We start from the raw sequence: 23,538 nt of genomic DNA, 5'->3' as shown, positions 1-23,538 counted from the left end.
CCGATCGGTGGCGAACCAGTTCGGAGTGGGAAAGTCCACCGTTGGAATGGTGCTGATGCAAGTTTGCAGGGCCATTAATCGAACACTGACAAGAAGAACCGTGACTCTTGGGAACGTTCAGGACATTTTAGATGGCTTTGCAGAAATGGGGTTCCCTAACTGTGGAGGGGCAGTAGATGGGACGCATATTCCTATTATCTCTCCACCCCACCTGGCATCGGAGTATATTAATCGCAAGGGGTACTTCTCCGTGGTTCTGCAAGCGCTTGTGGATCACCGTGGGCATTTCACTGACATTTACTCTGGATGGCCTGGAAAGGTGCACGATGCACGCATATTTAGGAACAGTGCCCTGTTCAGGAGGCTTAGGGCCGGGACCTTTTTCCCAGATCACAAGATAACAGTAGGGGACGTGGAAATGCCCATCGTGATTCTGGGAGACCCCGCTTACCCATTAATGCCATGGCTCATGAAACCATATACAGGGAAGCTTGACAGGAGCAAGGAACGGTTCAACTACAGGTTGAGCCGCTGTAGAATGACTGTGGAGCGTGCTTTTGGCCGTTTGAAAGCTCGCTGGCGCAGTCTGTTCGGGAAGCTAGATTTGATGGAAAGCAGCATTACCGCAGTTATATCCGCGTGCTGCACCCTCCATGATATTTGTGAAGGGAAGGGTGAAAGGTTCAGTGAGGAATGGACCTCCGAGGTTAGACGTTTGGAGAATGAGTTTGCTCAGCCAGAGAGCAGGGCTAATAGGGAGGCCCAGGAAAGGGCTTCAAGGATTAGGGATGCTATAAGGGAGCAATTTGATGCTGAGAGCCAGCAGTAATGTTTGGTGCATGTGTTGTGCTTTGCTTTACCTTGCTGTGTATAATTAACCATTTCTATCACCAATAAAACATATGGAAAGAAATACAAACCAAAACCTTTTATTTGTCATACAGTAAAAAACAGGTAAGGGGGTATGGTTGGTTCACAGTACATTCAGAGGTTTTACTATTTCCTATTTTACTCAATTGTGACCGTCTGATGCAACTCACCATTACTTTGCTGCAGAATGATGGGGGTGGAGTGCACTGGGTAAGAATTAAACATATCTTGGTTACTAGGTGATGTTATAGGTGTTGGGGGCAGCTGATGATAATAAGGAACTGGGTGCTGCATAAAGCTATTTTGAGGATACACAGGGGGACAAGGAACAGTGCTTTGGGAAGCCTGTGGGTTATCACGGTATATATTTGCCTGCATGGCAACAAGAGACTCAAAAGACTTGGTTTGGCGAGACAAGAGTCTCATCATCTGCCTGGCTATTCTTTTGGCAGACAATTCCTGTCTCCTGCTTTCAGTCAGTCTCCATTCCTGTACAGTTTTTCTCCACTCCTCAGTCTTCCTATTTTTCCTGTGTAGTGGTTCAGAACGGTCTTGATCAGCTCCTCTTTTGATTTCCTAGGATTGCGCCTCAAATTCTGCAATCTACGTGAGGCTGGTGACACAGCTGCATTACTCGAGTTGTCTAGAAAAAATAGAGATAAAGACATGTAATACACAGGGGCATCATTGTTTATTATCAACTTTTGAAGGACATTTGAAACTGTAGGTAGCATCCCTCTCACATACCTCACATAACACTGTAGAGTTCAAGAAAGCTAAGACATGTCTAGCAATGGGGTGAGTACTTTTGCTTAAAATTCTCCCATGTTACTGGGATGCCTTGGTTCCTGCTTGGAAGGGGGGCCGGGTGAGGAAAAAGCACCCCGCAGGACAGGGTTCCCGCTTGGAAGGGGGGGTGGGGGACGGACAGAGCACACCGCAGGGCAGGTTTCACCCTTGGAAGGGGGGGTGGGGGACGGACAGAGCACACCGCAGGGCAGGTTTCACGCTTGGAAGGGGGGATCGGTGAGGAAGAAGCACCCCGCAGGACACGGTTCCCGCTTGGAAGAGGGGGTGGGGGACGGACAGAGCACACCGCAGGGCAGGTTTCACGCTTGGAAGGGGGGGTGGGGGACGGACAGAGCACACCGCAGGGCAGGTTTCACGCTTGGAAGGGGGGATCGGTGAGGAAGAAGCACCTCGCCTGGATGCCTACGTGCTGGGAAGGGCGGGGGGGGTGGATTGGGGCAGAGGAAACAGACCGCCTTGCGCTGGGGAGCCGTGCTTCTAGCCACCTGCCCTCAATTATCCCTAAACTATCCACAGGCTTTCATAATGCCAGACATATCACTGCTGCGTGTTACCAAGGAAGAGCGGGAGGGTCTTCTACAGGAATGCGGATACCGCCCTGGCCCCTATGCAGCTCGCCTGTGTGCGGCCATGGTCCCCCCACCCCTCGCTGCACAGTGGATCGGACGAGTTAGCCTGACCGGGACAGGGACCACGGTGGCTCTACCTATAAACTTGCTAAAGCACATTGCCCAAGATCTAGCTGCAACTTTTCAAGAGATTACTCAGGCAGATTACACAGATGTCATAGATCACATCAATGGGCTATTCCAGGTTTAGGCATGCATGCAGTCAGCCATAACGAAAATTCTGCTATCACAAAGCATTGCAATCTACTTACCATGAGCACGATCCTCAGCTTCCTCATCAACGTCCGCTTCCAGGTGCTGCGACTGGCTAGTCTCATCAGGGCTGGAGAAGAGCTCCTGGCTGCCAGTGTCCTGAGACTCCGGGGTGTCCCCCTCAACGCCAGTAGCATCACTGTATTCATCCTCTACACCATCCCCCACTTCTCCCTGCTCTGAACTCTCCATCGTGCTCCTAGGATTCACGGTGGGGTCACACCCAAGAATGGCATCCAGCTCCTTGTAAAACCTGCAGGTTGTGGGGGCTGCTCCTGAGCGTCGGTTTCCCTTATGGGCTTTGCAGTATGCACTCCTCAACTCCTTAATTTTTACTCTGCATTGCAAGGCGTCCCGTTCGTGGCCCCTTCTCATCATGGACTGCGATATCTGACCATAGGTATCGTAGTTTCTCCTTCTGGAGCACAGCTGTGTTTGAACAGCCCCATCTCCCCACACACTAATTAGATCCTGCAGCTCTGCATTGGTCCATGCTGGGGCTCGTTTGTTGCATGGAGGCATGGTCGCTGAATGATTGATTGATTAATTGCACTCCACGCCTGACTGAGCAAACAGGAAGGTGATTTTTGAAATTTCCCGGGGCATTTAAAGGAGGGGTCAGGTGAGCACAGGGCAGAGGATTTTTCTTGATTACCAGAGAGGTATCCTCAGGTATACTGGGATACCTGCTTATTCCACGGAGGTCAAGAAAAGCGCTGGTAAGTGTCTACATTGCATTACCAGCGCTGGATCACCAGCGCTGGATCCTCTACACCCGAGACAAAACGGGAGTACGGCCAGCGCTGCAAACAGGGAGTTGCAGCACTGGTGATGCCCTGCAGATGTGTACACCTTCAAAGTTGCAGCGCTGTAACTCCCTCACCAGCGCTGCAACTTTCTGATGTAGACAAGCCCTCATTGACTCGGGCATAGCTGACTGCTTTATAAATGCAGTGGTGGCCTGGATCCTTCAGGTTCCCCTGCAACACAGAGCCACTTCTAACCTTGTAGAGACTATTGATGGCTCCCCTTTATCCTCTGCTCCAGTAACAGAAGAAACAACTCTCCTGGAGGCTGTGATTCAGGGACACTGAGAAACATTACAATTCAGTGTGATTCATTGATTCAGCTTGATTCACATTTCCCCCTGATTCATTGTAGAACTGATAAATGAAATTGTTTTTAATTGTTCACTTTATTAATGTAACTTCTGTTCACCATTCACTACACTTGCCTACACTGTAACTTCTGTTCCATATTGTAATTCAAACCCCATTTTAAAACACTCACTCCATTTTGTAAAAGCTTCCTCCAGCCTTCATTTTTGCAAACCCTGCTGTAATCTTATTAGTTTAGTTTAGATGTGTGAATGAGGTATGTGTGGATGACGGAATCAACCTCCAGCCCCAGCCTGTCCTGATGAGATAAAGTTCAAATACCAACGGCTGAAGACCTAGACAACAGCCCTAAACAAAGTAAGAAGCATCCACCCTAAAAAGAGAAGGACGACAGAAGGAAGCTCAAAGCCAGGTTCAAGGCTGAAAGTCACGCCTGCAATTGATGGGTGATCAGTCTAAACCCAGAGGCAGCATGACACAGCAAGACCTATAGACTTTGAATCCAAACTAAAAGCCTATAAAAAAGAAGGGTGAGATGGGTAACATTCTGCTTCCAACATGGAAGGACATCAGTGCCTGCGCAACAGAGATCCAGCTTGTCCTTGTGCCCGGCTTTCCTGGCCAGTTAGCTGCCACAAGCTACGAACCCAAGCTACAAAATCAAGCTATGAACTTAAGCTATCTTCAGGACTGGTAACTATGCAGCAGCTGCAGAACATCTGATTGTGTGTGTGTGTATGTGTGTATTAGGTATAAGGTGTGTGTCTATAAGAATTAAGATATTAGTTATTAGTCATAAATCAAATTATCATAATAAATGTGGCATCTTTGTCTTGTCCCCTTTAATAAGATCCTGCTGGCTTTTACTGGTCTAATATAATTGGTATAACATCATTCCCCACATTTCCCCCTGATCCTTTGTTTTTCCTGGCTGACCTTCCACAACACACTCATTCGATGGCAAGTGCAGAAAGTCTGTTTTCCCTCAGAGTTTTGTCAACTGCACTGTTGGGGACTCGTAGATCCTGCCTGAATGTCCAAATCCCAAGAGGCACAGGTGTGGGCAGCCATCTAGGCAGAACCTTCCATTGAAGTTACATCAGAACTTTTCTTGAAATACCAAGACTACTTTGATGTTTTTGAGAAAAGGAAGGCAGAAACTATGTCTCCACGCCAGGACTATGACTGACCAGTGGAACTGCAGCCAGGAGCAAAAATACATTTTAGATGAATTTATGCTATGTCAGAACCCAAGTTGACAAGTGCTCTGAGAATACCTCCAGGAGAACCTGGTCCAAGGGTTCATCCACAAGTCGACCTCACTGGCCAGTGCACCAGTTCTTTTCATCAGGAAGAAAGATGGTAGTTTCTGGCTCTGCATTGACTATCATAGATTGAATCAGATAACTATCAGGAACCACTACCCCTGGGGGCTGCCTGTGTACTCACTAAGTTGGACCTCTGGGGGTGTACAACCTTGTTGGGGATGAGTGGAAAACTGCCTTCCAAACCTGATATGGTCACAATGAATATCTGGTAATGTGCTTCAAGATGACCAATTCCTTGGCCACGTGCCAACATTTTATAAATGTGTTCTAAGACACTTTAGACCAGTATGTAGTTATTTATCTGGATGGCACATTAGTCTTCTCCAACTACTCTGGACAGCATGTTCATGTTCAGAAGCTCCTGGAATTATTGTGGCAGCATGACCATTAAGCTCGAAGTGTTCCTCTGATCAAGCCTCCGTAGAATTCTTACCCCGGAAAGGATACAGATGGACCCATGCAAAGTCCAAGCCATCCAAGAGTGGTTGAATCTGCACTTGGTGTATGACTTGTGATGCTTGTTCAGGTTCACTAATTTTTATCAACGATTCATCCGAAATATTTTTAAACAAATCAAGCCCCTCACCACTTTCCTTTGGGAAAATGTCCAGTTCCACTAGTCTCCTGAGGCCCAGCATGCATTCAACTAGCTAAAATGTGCCTTCACCACCACGCCCATATTGGCCCATCAAATTCATGCAAGCCTTCATTATAGAAGCTGATGCCTCCAGTATGGAGATCAGGGCTCTCCTCTCCCAACGACTGGTCCTGAACAAGTATTACACTTGTGTGCTTATTATTTGAGGAAGCTTACCCCCTCGGATCTAAACTAAGAAATACTGAATAAGGAACTTCTGGCAATAAAGACTGCCTTTGCATAATGGTGGCTCTACCTGGAAGGAGCTCACCATCTAGTCCACATATTCATTGATCGTAAAAATCTGGAGTACCTGTATAGGGCAAAAGCCTTAAATGAATGGCAGTTCTGATGGGTCCTATTTTTCTCATTATTTGATTTAATCATCGCATATCTCCTTGGAACCAAAAACAGCAAGGCCAAAGTCTTGTCCTGAAGATATGGTACCAATCCACGAGTCCTCAGCCAGGAACCAACCCTCATTCTCAAATCCTGTAACCTTCTCAGCACAGCTCTTCACCAGGATATACTCCCATAGATACATTCTTCCTCCCCCTGGGGAGTTCCGCCCGATGAGCAAGCCATTGTCAATAAACAACCACATGACTCCTGGGAAGGTATCAGATATGTAAAGGATTGCGTCTGTTCCTCTAGATCATGCCAAACTCGCAGTCCTGCAACTATGCTATGACTACTATCAGAACACCTAGGGCACTTTAAGACCCAACAATTAAAATCCCAGTAAAATCAGCTTGAAAACGTCTGCATAGAGCATTGCTAATTTGACTGCAAGCTGTGTTAGTAAATGTAGGGACAAATATTTGCTCTGCTGCATGTTGATTAATATCAATCTGATTCCCTTGCCACGCTACTATTAACTGAAAAATTTGCCTTTGGTTTCACATATTCAGAATGCTGTCTGCAGATACGATTTTTATTCACTGAAGGGTTGCTGCTGTCCAACTAACCTCTTCATGTTGCTTTCAGTCCTCCAAATAGTCATTCCACCTCCTGCCCCTGTGGATTATATTACTCAATCTGCTTATCTCAAGATTTGGGTAGTAAGGAAAAGGCTTTATCACCCAGGGCAAAAATGCCCAGAGTCACATTTCATAGATTCCAAGGCCAGAAGGGACCATTGTGATCATCTAGTTTGACCTCCTGCATAACACAGAACTTCCCAAAAATACTTCCTACAGCATATCTTTTAAAAATTGTCAGAGATAGAAAAGCCGTTGCTACGAAAGGAGTAACACTTCGTGACTGAGTCATAGGGCACTTGGCCAAAGCGCATTTGACCTTGGTAGCTTTTGTGGGACATGTCCATTATTGGGACATCTGTAGAGCAGCAACATGGTCTTTGAATCCTACTTTTTCACAGATAGTTCATAATGTCTGGCAATCAAGAGAGGATGCATATGTAGGTAAGGCTGTCCTACAGTTCTTGTAGGATTGTAGGACAGCAAATCCCTCTTCCAATGAAACTCTGAGCCTTGCCCCCGGACATAACAGCTTGGTACTCACCTACAGTGTAAAGGACACATGCAACCTCTCAAAGGGAAAAACGATTGCTTGCTGCCTTGTAACTATTTGAGAAGTGTTGCATGTGTCCATTTCATGATCCCCTCTCCTTCCCTGATTCATTGGAGTCTATCATGTTTTCTGGTGCAAAGAAAACAAAGGATGAGCAGGGTGACTGTCATTTTATGCCCTTGCTTCAGAGCTTGAGGAGCTCTTGATGGTGGGCCGTGCTACCCCAACAGGTACTGCTACGAAAAACTTTCTAGCACTGGTGCATGAGAAGGTAAGTAACATTTTTTTTGCCCTTACCTATTCTAAATCTCTAGTACAGCCTTGTCCTACTAGTCTTGTGTTAGTCCAGACTCAAAAGTGGTGTTCCACTTGTTAAAGATCCCAGTTCAACGCACAAGTCTACTTTAGTGGTTGTGTATGACTCCTATACGATCAACTCTGTGAGCTGCTCATCTCCATCTTTGGCTCTCCACATGAGCTGTTGGAATATTTTTCACTGCCTCAGATGCATCTTGCAAAGGCTCCAGGGGGAAACTTGAATTCTAAAAGATATCAATGCTCTGGTAATGGTAATTCTAAACTCCTGAAAAAATGAATGCAAGGTCTACTAGTTAAGTAGCTTTGGGGTATGGGAGATGGTATGATTTCTCAGTTAAAATCAGGGCCGGCTGCAGGCATCAGCACAGGAAGCAGGTGCTTGGGGTGGCCAATGGAAAGGGGCAGCACGTTTGGGTCTTTGGTGGCAATTTTGGTAGCGGGTCTGTCAGTCCCTCTCAGCAAAAAAGCTGGAGCCAGCCCTGGTTACAACTCAGTGAGTTGGAGTAGTGCTAATGTGCTAGTCTGCTTATGTCTCTCTGCTGGTTTTCCCATACCAGTTAAATTGTTAGGGCTGTTCAGTTAAAGCATTTTCTATTTCATGGGCCCTGTGGTGAAGTCTCTGACCAACTCTGTAGAGCAGCTGTGTTCTTGCTGAGCTATTGCATCTGATATAATTGCACTGGGTGAAACAGTATTTGGGCGGAGAGTGCTCAGAATAGTCCTAAGAGTTTTAGGGCTGCTGCTATTTTTGGGAGGAGGGAATAGTTCCCTTCCTGTTTAGCATCCAGATAAACCTACTCACTTTTGCCTGATAAACTTTTACTGGCTATATATTCATCCAAATGAAGTAAAACAGCCCTTCAAAATACATTTCAGTTCTTATCTTGGATACTTTGCAACAGAAGTATTGGAGCCTGATATTCTGAGTGATATTCAGAAAAATGGCATAGCACAAACATTTTTTTTGGAACAAATGAAAATTAGGATGCAAACTGTTCCATTCCAGAGTAAAATGGGACATTTGAGAATCATGGTCATATGAATCACACTCTTTCTTAACACTTGTTTTTAATATGTAAACAAGTAAAACTAGCCAGCAAGGGTAGCTGTGTTTTCCTGTCACTGCCCATTTAAGTAACCGTTGAATTCTGTCCTTGTGTGACACGATCATTAGATTGTTAGCACATAGAGGAAAGGTGTCCATAATTGTTTCATAGCTCAAGTTCTTAAAATTTGCTTTTCTTTTTTTAGTTGGTAACAGCTTCCATCCTATGCTCATAAGAAGTTAATTAGCGTCCCAGTAATCTGTAGACACATTATCCTATTTCTCTCATTAAAATTGAAAACCAATCTCAGTTTAGGCCTGTATGCTTATCTTCGTATTTCTTTGCCAAGCAGTATTAAACCTTCCTTCTCCAACATCAAACATCCAATAAACTACAAGCACATCTCTTCTAAACCATTTCCTTTGATTTCACTAAAGAATTGGCTAAAAGTAAAGAATAATTAGTTCATTTTACTATAGCAATTGGAAGTAAGGTATGGTATGTAAGTGCAGGGTGTTAATTTGACCACTTGTGTCCTTTTGGTGTCCATGGAAGTCTATGCCTCCCTTTCACAGAAAGGAAGTCACTTTTAGTGCAACATGAAAGCATCTTTGACACTCTCTCTTTAAGCATCAAATATATAAAAATATAACTGTGTAGAACATAATACAGACTTTTTCCTCACATTTTTAATCCTCCTTATACAAAAGATGTGCTGTCTGCTTAGTCATTTTCTGTTAAGGAATCGTGATACAAACTACCTGAAGGCTCTCTTGTTGCTTTTTTTTAATATCACAGTAAGCTAGTTTTAAAAATGACTAATTTTATAGATTTCTCTAATATCTTCAGTTTTGGCTTAAACAATAAAAATTGATGCTGAAATATAGGGTGCTAATAAAATAATATACAAAACTGTGTGGAGCAGTTAGGGTAACTATATGCACAACACCTGACCCAAACCCACAAAAGCAAGGGAATGAAAAGAAAGTCATCTAACAGAACAGGACATAACATCTTCAAACACAGGCACACACCTTAACATTAACTACTGTATATGCCATAGACACCACAACCATAACGCCCTCCTTTTCAGCATTCCTTTCTCTGTATACTTATTTCCCAAATTACACTTTCCTATTGCTTTGGATGTGGTGGTGTTCTGTGAAGGGATAGTTTTGTAAAGGGGTTTGATGGAAGACTGGCATGCCTAGGAGGGCACAGTTGAGGTTATCAGTTTGAGTCACAATAGAGTTTTGTTTTTTGTGGGTTTGTGTTGGGTATGTTAGGTGTGTAGTAACCAAAAGTGCTTCACAGTTAAGATAATCATATATTAATTTCCTAGTTTTTTAATACTTAAGTTAGGGTTTGACACTGCACAAAGGTGGGGGTAGGGGTAGTTCTGTAGGGTGGATGTAAGTGTAACTGCTGATGAAGATGACTTTATGTACTAACAGCTGTTGCACAACTTATGTTTCAGAATCAAGAGCTGTAATAAAAACATTCTCTCATATAGAGCAGGTGCACATAAAAAACCTTATGCATCAGCAACTACAGATCTCAAACAACTGGCAAAAATGATCTGAAATCCAATTTAAAAAAATACAAACTCCTTGTTTGCACCAAATCTACTTTTTCTAGATAAACAATCAGCTTTGAGCAGGGGGTTGGACTAGATGACCTCCGGAGGTCTCTTTCAGCACTAATCTTCTGTGATTCAACAGAAGGATGGCCTCCAAAGGAAAAATGTTTATTCAGAGTCAAAATTCAATATATTTCTATTAAAAATATAAGAACAGAAACCAAACTGAAACTCTACAGAAAATTTAAAAGGCTGTGTGTAAAAAATCACACCAAATGAAAATGTATTTTTAAAGACAACTAAGATTATGTGCCCCCTTTTAAGTTCATATTTAGAATTCAGCCCTAACTTAAGTCACTAGTAGGGTACTTCCATAATTATATAATTTACACTTTTACTTCAGTACAGATTCCCACTCTCATGATGTATGAAAGGGTACCACATCCCAGAGCCCTCTTGAAAGATTTTGGGCTTTTGGAGTGGTTTGGACTGTATCTCAAGCATCCACTCTGACACTTTCGACTGCTGGAGCGGCAAGTTGAAATCCCATGCATTTTCTTGACCTTCCTGCCTGTCAGCCATTTTCTTGTTTGTTTTTTCCTTTCTTTGTCAGGAGGCTTTTTATTGTAATTGAAAACTTAACTTCTCCCCTAAATTAAATTTTAGGGATAAAATGTTTATTGGTTCTATAGGGAATCATTCCTCGTCCCAGTAACAGTGATTTGTTTTCTACTGTGCTAGCAGAGCCCTGGAAGAAAGCTGGATTTCAGACCTGCCCTTCGTGTTGTGGGTAACATGTCTAACAGACCTCTATAGCTGATTTATTTGCTGCTTAGATGAAAAGCATTTGCCCAGTAAATGTTGTTTAATCTGCAGTTTACTAAAATTTACTACTATTACCCATGACTTTTCCCATCATCCCTGGACAGAGTCAAGCTCTTGAAGCTTCTAGAACAGATTTAGAGCCTGCTTAGGCTCTTCTTTGAAGTCCCTTCCTTGGGATAAATACTTTACATTAGGGCTGTCAAGCGATTAAAAAATTAATCGTGCTGCTAAACAATAGTAGAATACCATTTATTTATATTTTTTGGATGTTTTTCTACATTTTCAAATATATTGATTTCAGTTACAACACAGAATGCAAAGTGTACAGTGCTCACTTTATATTTATTTTTTATTAAAAATATTTGCACTGTAAAAAAGAAAAGAAATAGTATTTTTCAGTTCGCCTAATAAAAGTACCGTAGTGCAATCTCTTTATCGTGAACGTTGAATTTACAAATGTAGAATTATGTACAAAAAATAATTTCATTCAAAAATAAAACAATGTAAAACTTTAAAGCCTACAAGTCCACTCAGTCTTACTTCTTGTTCAGTCAATTATTCAGACAGACAAGTTTGGTTACAATTTGCAGGAGATAATGGTGCCCGCTTCTTGTTTACAATATCATCTGAAAGTGAAAACAGGCATTCGCATGGCGCTGATGTAGCCAGCGTCGCAAGATATTTATGTGCCAGATGTGCTAAAGATTCATATGTCCCTTCATGCTTCAGCCTCCATTCCAGAGGACATATGTCCATGCTTATAACGGGTTTTGCTTGATAACGATCCAAAGCAGAACGGACTGACACATGTTGATTTTCATCATCTGTGTCAGATGCAACCAGCAGAAGGTTGATTTTGTTTTTTGGTAGTTTGGCTTCTGTAGTTTCGACATCGGAGTGTTTCTCTTTTAAGACTCCCAAAATCATGCTCCACACCTCGTCCCAGATTTTGAATGGCACTTCAGATTCTTAAACCTTGTGTCAAGTGCTGTAGTTTTTTTAGAAAATCTCACATTGGTACCTTTTGCGTTTTGTCAAATCTGCTGTGAAAGTGTTCTTAAAAAGAACATGTGCTGACTCATTATCTGAGACTGCTATAACATGAAATATATGGCAGAATGTAATACAGAACAGGTGACATGCAATTCTACCCCAAGGAGTTCAGTCACAAATTTAATTAATGCATGATTTTTTTTTTTAATGAGCATCATCGGCATGGAAGCACGTCCTCTGGAATGGTGGCTGAAGCATGAAGAGGTATACAAATGTTAAGTTTATCTGGCAGGTAAATACCTTGCAACACCAACTACAAAAGTGCCATGCGAACACCTGTTCTCACTTACAGGTCACATTGTAAATAAGAAGCAGGCAGCAATATCTCCTGTAAATGTAAACAAACTTGTTTGTCTTAGCAATTGGCTAAACAAGAAATAGGATTGAGTGGATTTGTAGGCAATAAAGTTTTACATTGTTTTGGTTTTGAGTGCAGTTATGTAACAAAAAAAAATCTACATTTGTAAGTTACACTTTCACGATAAAGAGATTGAACTACAGTACCTATATGAGGTGAATTGAAAAATACTATTTCTTTTATTTATCATTTTTACAATGCAAATATTTGTAATAAAAATAATATAAACACTTTGTAATAGAAATCAATAAATTTGAAAATGTAGAAAAACATCCAAAAATATTCAATACATTTCAATTGGCATTCTGTTGTTTAACAGTGTGATTAATCACAATTCATTTTCTTGAGTTAATTGTGTGAGTTAACTGCGATTAATTGACAGCCCTTAAAACACTATATAAAGTAGATATAACTGCAGTCTACATTAAAGCTTTCTTGTGGTCTCGCATATTGATTCTTAGTGTACATTCTTAACTTCAAATGATTTGTCATGTTTGGGGTTTGGGTGAAACCTTGTTGAGGCTGGTGGGCATAACAGCTGTGCTTCATTCAGAATAGGTATAAGACGCTTGGAATAAGATAGCTAAAACAATAAGAGCCACTACACAAAACACAGGTCCACGTACACTGCTCAGGAATCCGAGCTTTGTGGGAGGAGGCTTCACAGGATGCAAATGTAGGCAAATAGCTATTGTTTGATGGAGAAGTGCAAATGTGAGAGGGAGACACAGCAGAAAACCCAGAGAAGCTGACTGAGAAGGCAGCAAGAAGGCACCAGTGACAGAAAAGCACTTGTAGCATGACCCTGCGAAAAACTCAGAGAGCTTTTGGGCAGTGTTGGCTGGAAGGGGACTTGGAATTTCGAGGAAAAACTGTCTCTAGTTGTCTAATTTCTACTGTGTTCAGGGATACAAGACTTTGTGTAGATTCTTTGTAAATTAACAGGATTGCATTAAAAAAAAAAAAATCTGATTCCATTATCAGTTTCTCACTGTAACTGAAACAACGTGCCAGACCCAAATATTCGGTATTCTACTGAAACGTATTGTTGCATTCATTTATTCCCTCATTGGTGTCCGCTTTCTTACTTGGGAGAAATGGTAGTGAAGATGCATGTCAGGAGAATTTTCTCTTACTTATTTTATTTCTTTACTCTTCAGAACTGTTGTAAAAATACTTTCTCACCAGTCACAAAACCAGACTATCAGACAAACTTAGATTCACTTGAATGCGACTTTAAAAATACCTGTTTTGTGTTAGCCATTTTTATTACTGTTAAAACTGTGGTTATCTTATGCATCCAGGGCAAAATTTAAAATTCAGTTCATCTTATAGCACTAAGGGGATGTCTTATTGGCCCATTACTATGCAACTCTGGTGTTTTATGAGGCATAAGGCTCTATGCCATAGGCCTCCAGCTAATAAAGACCAGTAGTAATAGACCAATGAAACATGTTCTGCCATTCCTTCATATAGTTCTATGAAAATCAGATATTAAAAAAAATCAAAAAGGATTCTTTTAAATATATGTTGATAGTGGAAAATACAGTAGTGATGGAAGGAGAGAAGACAGTAGTACTAAAAATCAATAGATAACTAAGTGTTTAAAAAGTCACAAGAAACTACTTGATCTGTCTTTTAAGCTATTACTTATCCTGCTTTTATTTTTCCTCCTTTTTCTTCACTCTTGCCGCCTCTCATGTCCAGCAGTTTTTTTTACAGGCTCCTTGGATTTCTGTTGTTGGTCCATGTGAGCAACTTCTAGAGAGCCTGTAGATTAGGGATTTAAAGGCAACTTTCTTCCCTGTGTACAGGCAAGTCTCATCTTATGCAAGGGTTCTGTTCCGCAGTTAGCAGATAAAGCGAAAACCACGTATAGTCAAAATTACGTTGAGCTGAATAATGGGCGGAATCGCCCACACTACAGAAACAGTATTTAAATTGTAGTTTTTCTCTTTGTTTTTTTGTTTTTGCTGACAGCGTAAACCTGAAATCGCGCATGTTAAATGTGCGTAAGATGCGACAGACCTGTACTCATACCTACTTATTCCTTCCCTGCAATAGTGCTTTCTTGGTTCATGTATACTCTCTCTCCCTTCCTCTTCAGTCAGGATCTTAAAAAGGTAGACTCAAAAGCTGTTGATAAAAATGTGAAAGCACAAAGTATTTCATAGCTAGGAAAGCAATATTGAAAGTGGAATATTAAGTGGGAAGGAGGCAGCAAGCACCGCAACTGGGTACAGGTAGTGCTTTCTCCTTCAAAGGTAACATCCAACTGATTGCACGGTGTGTGGGTGGGGAAGCATTACAAGCAATGGAAACTCACCATTTTCTAATGTTTTCTGTAGTGCAAATAAAGGCTTATCCTACCCTTCACTAATCTGTAAATCTAAACTCTACAGTAAAATGTTACAAGTGTAGTCACTGAACACTAACAGCAGAAGAACAATGAAGAGTCCATCAAGAGCAGATTTTCTCCGCATAATCAATTTTTTGATAGATTTGCAAAATAAGTGGATGAAGGAACAGTTGATTGTAAAGCATTTGATAGTGTTTCACTAAATAATTTCAAACACTAGAAGGAACAAAGAACTAATACAAATATACCTATACAGAGTAGAAATTTGGCCAGAAAAAAACAAAACTGGAGGACTAGAAAGGGGCAAATATAGTGCCAATCTATAAAAAAGGGAAATAAGGACCACCCAGGGAATTAGAGGCCAGTCAGCTTAACTTGGAAAGATGATAGTGCAAATAACTGAGGAATCAATTTGCAAACACCAGGAAGATAATAAAGTGATAAGTAACAGTCAACATGGTTTGACACGATTTGGTCTTGACAAAACCAACCTAATAGTTTTCTTTGACAGGATAACAAACATTGTGGGTATTAAGGAAGCAGTAGATGTGGTATATCTTGACTTTAGTAAGTCTTTTGATATTGTCTCCTTCTCATAAACAAGTTAGGGAAATACAGCCTAGATGGAGCTACTATAAGATGGGTGCATAACTGGTTGGAAAACTATTCCCAGAGTAGTTATCAGTGGTTCACAGTCAAGTTGGAAGGGCATATCAAGTGGGGTCCCGCAGGGATCAGTTCTGGGTCCGGTTCTGTTCAATATCTTTATCAATGATTTAGATAATGACATAGAGAATACATTTATAAAGTTTGTGGATGATACCAAGATGGGAGGAGTTGTAAGTGCTTTGGAGGATAGGATTAAAATTCAAAATCATCTGGACAAACTGGAGAAATGGTCTGAAGTAAATAGGATGAAATTCAATAAGAACAAATATAAAGTACTCCATTTAGGAAGGAACAATCAATTGCACACATACAAAATGGGAAATGACTGCCGAGGAAGGAGTACTATCTAAAGGGATCTGGGAGTTATAGTGGATCACAAGCTAAATATGAGTCAACAATGTAACACTGTTGCAAAAAAAGCAAACATCATTCTGGGATGTATTAACAGGAGTGCTGTAAGCAAGAGGTAAGAAGTAATTCTTCTGCTCTACTCTGCCTTGATAAGGCCTCTGCCGGAGCATTGTGTCCAGTTCTGGCTCTACACTTCAGAAACAATGTTGACAAACTGGAGAACAGGTTAGCCAAACACCTGTCAGGCATGGTCTAATTATTACATAGTCCTGACTTGAATGCAGGGGACTAGACTAGATGACCTGCAGAGGTCCTTTCCAGTCCTACATTTCTATGACTGCTTGATTTAAAGGACTGGGGGAGAGGAGGAAGCAACCGTGGGAAAGAATGGAGAAAAGATTGATGGGGAGAGTAAAACTTTAAATGGCCTCTTCACTAGTTAACAAATCCAGTTGCCCTGTATGCACTTTTAGCTCCAATTTTCTATTAAGTATTTCCAGTGAAACTTTTATATTTATTATCTAAATATATTATTTATCCTAAGTATAGTTTTTATAATAGGAGGTGTGAGCCTAAGGTGACCACTGGACCATAAACTTCAGCTGAAAGGGCAGCTCTGCTTGTGGGGTGTGATGAAAATGGGAGGTCTCACTAGTTCAACTCCATATTCTAATGGCAATAAACCATGGTAGGGTATTGGTTAATTAGCTAAAATTGTAACCAAAGCATGCACCAGTAGCTTACTAATAAATACCCAATTGTGAGTTTTTTCTATAGTGGTAGAATAAAATCAATCTGATTTTGTAGCTGTGTGGCTTTGTCATCACTTTTATTAAAAAACAGCACACATGCACACTTTGTATTTATTGAAAGGTCATTCTTGGCTTATTATTTTGCAGGAAAACTTTGAAGATGCCTTTGAAAGTATCCCAGTGTAAGTACAATTTTACTATTTATATTTATTTTCCATTTTTAAATATAGAGTCATACAGAGTGCTAAATTATTGTTGCCTAATATGCACCACACATTTCTGTGTGTTCGTAAAATCAGCTATTTCACTTGTACACATGCACAGTGATCATTTATATTTCCAAACCAATGAAGCTCTTAAAGGTTGAGAGAGGCAGCATCAGCCATGGTGTGTATATGAATATAAAGCATTTGGTGTTTCCTTACACTCTTCCTTTATAATTTTCATATTTGTTGGCAAAGTAATTCAGTACCATACTGACAGCTCTGGGAATCTCATGAAGAGGTGCAGTATGAACAGTAGCAAATTTACCATTAAATAGCCTTTTGATGGAAATTACCTTCAGGCCCTATCATTCTTTATCATATCTGGCCAAGCAAGAGACCTTGAGCAGGGATTGTTTCACCTATGCCTGGCTGTGTGCAGACTTCCCTTCCCCATGCATTGATGGAAGTGGGGTTACATGCGCAATAGTGGCACAAGATTCCACATAAAGAGGAGTGATCAATTCCACTCCAACTGCCTGAGCACTACATAAGAGTTAATATTTCTTCTTGCTGTATTAAATAGTGTTGCAATAACATGTCTGATAATCTCTGTTACTATGCAGCTGCACACTCAACAGAATCAGACATAGCCATCCCTGAGAGGAGTATAGGTAGAACTTCTAGTGGTAAAGAGCTGGAGTTATGGCTTCTATACCACTCTCCAGTCCTGCTAGTAGTGTAGACGGTGAAGCTGGATGGTGGAAGAAGCATGGCCTAGACCAGTCTTAAGGCTGCTCTATATTATACTGGGAGAACAGCCCATCACAGAAAGGGATGAGGACTAGGGCAGTGCAGAGGCCAGCTTTACACTGGAGATGAGGCTAAAGAGGGCAAAGCTCTTACATTCTGATACCAGTCATGGAAGCCAGCATCGATGGTCTCAGGAGGATCAGATCTGAACTGGGCAGGTGCCTTGATCCTAAAGCCAATTTTGTTAGGCAATGCACAAATCTGAGAGCTCACAGGATGAGCCTCTGATCCCATCCTTTATGGGTCTGAGCTCTCTGAGAAGAGCATAATGCCTTCTAAGGCAAAGATGGGGAGGAGTGATAGATAAGGCTGCACTTCTCTGAACCAAGGAGGAAGAGCTACTATTACTAAGCTTAGGAGAATGCAGTTTGAGTAACTGTTGTACTGAGCTCTCTGACTTGTCCCACCATTGTCTAAATGAACAGACATGCATAGAATTTAGCAATCATCTATGCTGTCATTCCTCAGACTTGGTTTCCCATTTAACTACAGTTCACATCTAGATCCAGGACTTCTTGTGTTTCCTGGCATTCAAGCAGACTGAAGGATGCTCAGACTGCAGCTTCCTCAACATCAAAGACTCAGTGAGAGGATCCAGGTTCATAAATCCATTGACAGGCCTCATATGTGAGATGTCAGCTCTTCAGTTTAGAGAACTTCTACACCAGAGAAGTTACTGATCCCACAGGAGACAGTGTTTAAAAACTGCTGGTGTAGATGTGGAACTAGAGTTAGATACCCCATAAGGGAATGCTGCAAAAGTAGGAGTTTCAGGTGGCACTCTGGTCATATGATTTATAGCATGTAATCTTGGATTTTTTTTTTCTTTCAGGTTAATTTTACCAACTAGATGAGTGGCATATGACATAGACACATCCTAAGCATTAATTGAATTACAGACTAAGGTCCAGATCCCCAAAGGTATTTAGACAGCTAACTCCCATTGAGTTGAGTTAGTTGCCTAAATACCACTGGGTCTAACATGCTAATCTTGAAGGCCTGTATTACAGAACCAGCTGTTGGCACAAATGAGTATCAGGATGTTTCATTATCACAGGACTGTGGAAGCTATCTGTTTTTCACCAGTGACACCATTACTGCTATCTTGCTATCATTACTAGACTATTTCAGACAGTTCCAACTGGTAGGTGAATTTTGTATAGGCCTTAAATATCTTCATGTCAACCATACATGAGAAAGCCCATAAGCTCTACAATGTGTTGGAGGTGAGGCAGAATGGGAATGTGGTCCATTGATAAGTGTCTGCTAGGCCCTAAAAATTATTAGTGGTGTACTCTGTCCTTTTCCTGCTAGGATTCAGAGCCAATTGATTGTATTGAATGCTGTGGTGGGGGTCTGGGTATTTGAATAGCTATCCTTTTCTGGGTTCTTTATCGGCATTGACCATGGCTGATAAAGATTAAAAGATGGAAGCTATTTTGTTCAGTTTATGTGCAATAGAGCAATAAAAATAAATGGGGATCGTCTGAGTTGAAGGCATACTCGTTGGCAGCTTGCTCTCTGCTTAAACAACTACAAGGCCTGGGACAGTCTCTTTTTCATTTGTTCAACCATCTTCTGGAGAATTTGAGAGAGGAGGTGAGCCTGGATCCATGCAGCAAGAAGATGTCTAAGGCATGGTAGAGAGGTTCAAGATCCTTGGGCTTCTACAATCCATCTTCCAGGATGAGAAGTCCTTCAGACACTCTGGATGCATTTATCTGTTTAGAAGCAGTTGTACCCAAAGGAAGTCTTTGCTTAAGTCTTCAGTCTCAACTTCCCTAGTACTATCTTTGATTTCAGCGTTCAAACAGCAAATTTGATGGGGCACCAGCAGGGACCCTTCTCTTAATCTAATGACATGCTGCTGTTCTTTCCCTTCACACCGTAGGGATTGTCATTCTTTCCCTTTGCCCTATAGGGATTGTCATTCTTTAGACTCTTTTTATATACAAGGCACAAGGAATTTGAAACTGTGGTTTGCCTGAAATAGTAGAGTGGTTAAGCAGTTCAGTTTCATGCTGCTGCCAGTCCTCCCTCTCTCTTCTCATCCCATTTTGAGGGGCCCTCTTATGAAAAACTGATTTTTATTGTTGATATTTCCAGTGGCTAAAAAGAGAAGATTTTCAAGCCAATTTGCATATGAATTTTATGAAAGTTTTAAGCTCCATATGGTGAATTTGGAATCTGTCATTCCTCAATCTATAGGACTGGGTCAAAACTCTTGACCTGGAATGCAAAGAACAGCAACATGATCAAGTAGTGCACAAGAAATACTTGAAATTCTTGGTCATTAAGGAATCATTTGGAAGCCATACATGCATATCATCTTCCATATAGAACATAGGTGTTTAGTTTTTGAATATACTAACTGTAAACGATTCTTTTCAATGAATGACATGTCTACCCACATGTACTAGAGCCTCTCCCTTCCTAATAATTAAACCTAATATTAAGATTAGTAGGGGCACCCTTTGAGCTATTGTGTGTGTGTGTGTGTGTGTGTGTGTGTGTGTGTGTGTGTGTGTGTGTGTGTGTGTGTGTGTGTGTGTGTGTGTGTGTCTCTGAGAAATGTTTCCTATGTATCTAGTTCCTCAACTGTCACTGGTGTACAAGCCTGAAGAGAGTGAGTGAGATAGATCTAAATCTGGTGGTTTATCCTGCGTATACAGTGTTCTCTTAGGGTAAACTGCCTTGGTGTCCACACCACTAGTTTCTATCAGGAGAGTTTCCAACAAAACTAGTTCCTCTTTATCTGGCATTATTCACTAAACGTCAGGGCTTACTAGGAGAAACCAGGTTGCATATGTTAGATGCTAAATGGGTGATGAGTTATCTAAGAGGGTAAAATCCTTCCCTAAATCTCCAGGGCTCGCTGTGGTGTTTGAGGACAAGTCCAAGGGGAAGCCAATCTCTGTTCAGATTGGCTAAATGGATTAGATAGATTCTGTATCCAGATTCTTGTATAAGGATCTTTTACAGATGTTCAGTACCACAGAGGTGAAAGGTTTATTCAGTCAGACATAAAGCTGTATTTATGGCATGCCTGAAACATCTCCTTCATAGGTATTTTAAAGGGCTGTCATTATAGAACTCTCTCTAGATATATTTTAAAACCAGAAAGGACCATTATGATGATTTATAGTCTGATCTCCTGCGTAACTCAAGTTGTAGAATTTCTCTAAGTGACTCCTCCATCAAGCTCATTTCTTGTTACTTTGAGTGGAAAGACTGACACATTTCCTTATATAGCCATGAGGACTCAAACGTTCAAATTTGAAAGGGGGAAAAGGGGCATGTATGCGATCCTAACCATCACAACTTCACTTGTGGTAAACACAACTATCAAGAGTCAGCATGTTTCAAGAGTAACAGCAAAGATTACCAGTTACTTACTTGTGATAGGAGTTTAATCTTCCTTTTTCTTTGAAAATTCAAGCCTCTGACCGTTACTAAGTTCAGCATGAGCTCAGGACATTACAGACTACTTCTTCCCAATCCTTTGCCCCACTGAAGAAGACAACTCCCTGCTTGTGACTCCATCCAGTTAAGAGTCTCTGCCCCTTAGGGTGCAGTTTTCAAATGTCTTTTTTTCCACAGTTTGTTTAGTCAATTTAAGATCTTTGCACTTAACTTCTTGTATTCCAAAAACATAATGGGTGCTTTACAAACATAATGTTGTCCTCAATCCCAAAGAAATTTCAGTGTAAATAGACATAATTCAGACAAAAGACTGAAATAAAAGGATGTAACACATTTAACTTATGTCTATATTACTGATTCTTGACTGAAAGCTTCACTTTTCTTATAACTTTATGAAAACCTAGTCTATCGTCTGTTTTAATTATCTAGTAAAATTAACCTTTAACGTCTGCAGTTTTTGACCCTCATTTGTATGCTTTCCCATCTTCTTAGCTTTTCCTTGAGCTGAACAGTTCTTGAATCATTCGCAAACTTTTTTTCCCCGTTCTCTAGGGCAGTTAGAGATCCATGTCTTTTACTCCCAGATTCAAATGAATTTTCTCTGGAAGCTTGGAAGCTCTTGTTTTTTAATTATGAAAATTAGGTAAAATTAAAAATTGTGGAAAAGTCAAATCTCATGATCTCACCCAAATTTATGCCAAAGCCTGACATAGACTAGCACATACAGCTGGTCTTGCTCTCCCCACCTCATCCCTGAGTCCTTTGCCTTTAGAGCTTGTACAGAATTCTCTTTAATTATAGTAATATTATCTGTCTCTTATCCTGTGTACCATTCCCTCGCTTTCACCTAAATGTGTGGCCATAAAAATACCCTGTAGATTACCTTTAGATTGTCTTTGGAAGGAAGTACGGTAGCATGCATATGTAGAATCCAACCTCTTAGAAATAAACCATGACCATAGAGAGAGTTCCCTAATCATTTAGTTTTCTACAGCAATTTGTGATATGAAACACTGGATTGTGGTATAGATGAATGTCAATTGTAGGGTGGTTTAGTTTTTAAATACATTATCTGAAGCAATGATCAGAAAGGAAAAAGTGGGAAAGGAGGACTTAACTTGATATGAATTTTAGTAAAGGATTTTCAAAAGAATTCTTAAATTTGTCAGTAGCTCTTAATTTTAGAGGTGCCAGTAGGGAGGCACATAATTTACTGGTATCAGTTATTGTCCTTATTTTGCCTCTCCTTTCCCCACCCAAAGCTGGATATTACTAATCCATGATCCTACCAAAGCTGCTCTACATGGTATTACTGGGGTAATAGATTAAAGGCCAGAAGTGTTTAAAGAAGTTAGAAGGTTATCCTTGTAATCTCAGAAGTGTGGTTAATGTTTCAGTTATACCTGCATGTGTGTTTATCTGTCAGTGGATAAAGCACTGGTAAGCAGCTGCGGGTGAGGATGGGGAAGACCCTAAATACAGGTTTTGTCTAAGACACTTAGGAAAGTCCATGCCTGCTGGGAGGGGGAATCCTCAAACTTCCCCAAGCAGTGCTGTAAAAGTAGATATTCAAGCATACCTGTAAGCAGTCTAAGCTTTTTCTTATGTTTGGTACCTGGACTGTTAAGAGTCAAGTAGAAGACCAGTCATTAAAAAGACATTTTAAAACATTACAAGTCCATGAAAGTCAAGTTCAGAAGTAACATTTTAAAAGGAAGTGATATCTAACTAAATAGGCACATTAGAAAATGACAGCTGGCTTGGCCTTTTGTCCAATTCAGAGAAACCATATTTGGCTTATGAATCGTAAAAGAGGAACCAAGTTAATATAATTTGAAAAATAAGCAATGTAAGCTGGCCTTATTTATGTCTGAAGTTATACCATTTGAGCTTTATTGAGCAGAATCTGTCATCAGCATGGATGTTTGTCCCCTGGAATGGTAGTTGAAGAATGGAGGAACATATGAATCTTTAGCGCATCTGGCACGTAAATATCTTGCGACGTCAGCTACAACAGTGCCATGAGAATGCCTATTCTCACTTTCAGGTGAAATTGTAAACAAGAAGCAGGCAGCATTATCTCCTGCAAATGTAATCAAACTTGTTTGTCTGAGCAATTGGCTGAACAAGAAGTAGGACTGAATGGACTTGCAGGCTCTAAAATTTTACATTGTCTTATATTTGAATGCAATTTTTTTTTTACATAATTCTACATTTGTAAGTTCAGCTTTCATGATAGAGATTGCACTAGAGTATTTGTATTAGCTGAATTGAAAAATACTATTTCTTTTGTTTTTTACAATTCAAATACTTATAATCAAACATAAATATAAAGTGAGCACTGTACACGTTGTATTCTGTATTGTAATTGAAATCAATAGATTTGAAAATGTAGAAAACATCCAAAAATATTTAAATAAATGGTATTCTATTATTAACAGGTGTGATTAATCGCGCTTAATATTTTTAATCGCTTGACAGCCTTAAAATTTTCCTGTATCTTGGCTATAAACTTGCCCCTAAAATAGGTACCTATTTAAAAATTGTGTGTGTGTGTGTGTATGACTTGTGTAAAATAATGGTGAAATGTGCAGAAACACAAAGAGCAAAGT

The 23,538-nt window shown here is 40.7% G+C and overlaps 1 protein-coding gene across 1 annotated transcript in view; it reads left to right on the top strand.

Annotated features, from left to right (window-relative positions):
* TTC39B (tetratricopeptide repeat domain 39B) overlaps nt 1-23,538 on the top strand; it is a 112,927-nt gene that overhangs the window by 20,820 nt on the left and 68,569 nt on the right. The window contains exon 2 of the mRNA XM_030566475.1: nt 16,635-16,669. Within this exon, the coding sequence (XP_030422335.1) occupies nt 16,635-16,669 (35 nt within the window). The remainder of the gene's footprint in view (nt 1-16,634; nt 16,670-23,538) is intronic.

The sequence above is a fragment of the Gopherus evgoodei genome, chromosome 6 (genome assembly GCF_007399415.2).
Source record: "Gopherus evgoodei ecotype Sinaloan lineage chromosome 6, rGopEvg1_v1.p, whole genome shotgun sequence".
Taxonomy (NCBI): Eukaryota; Metazoa; Chordata; order Testudines; family Testudinidae; genus Gopherus; species Gopherus evgoodei.
Note: the sequence above shows the minus strand (reverse complement) of the source record. Positions and strands in the feature narration are given on the sequence as shown.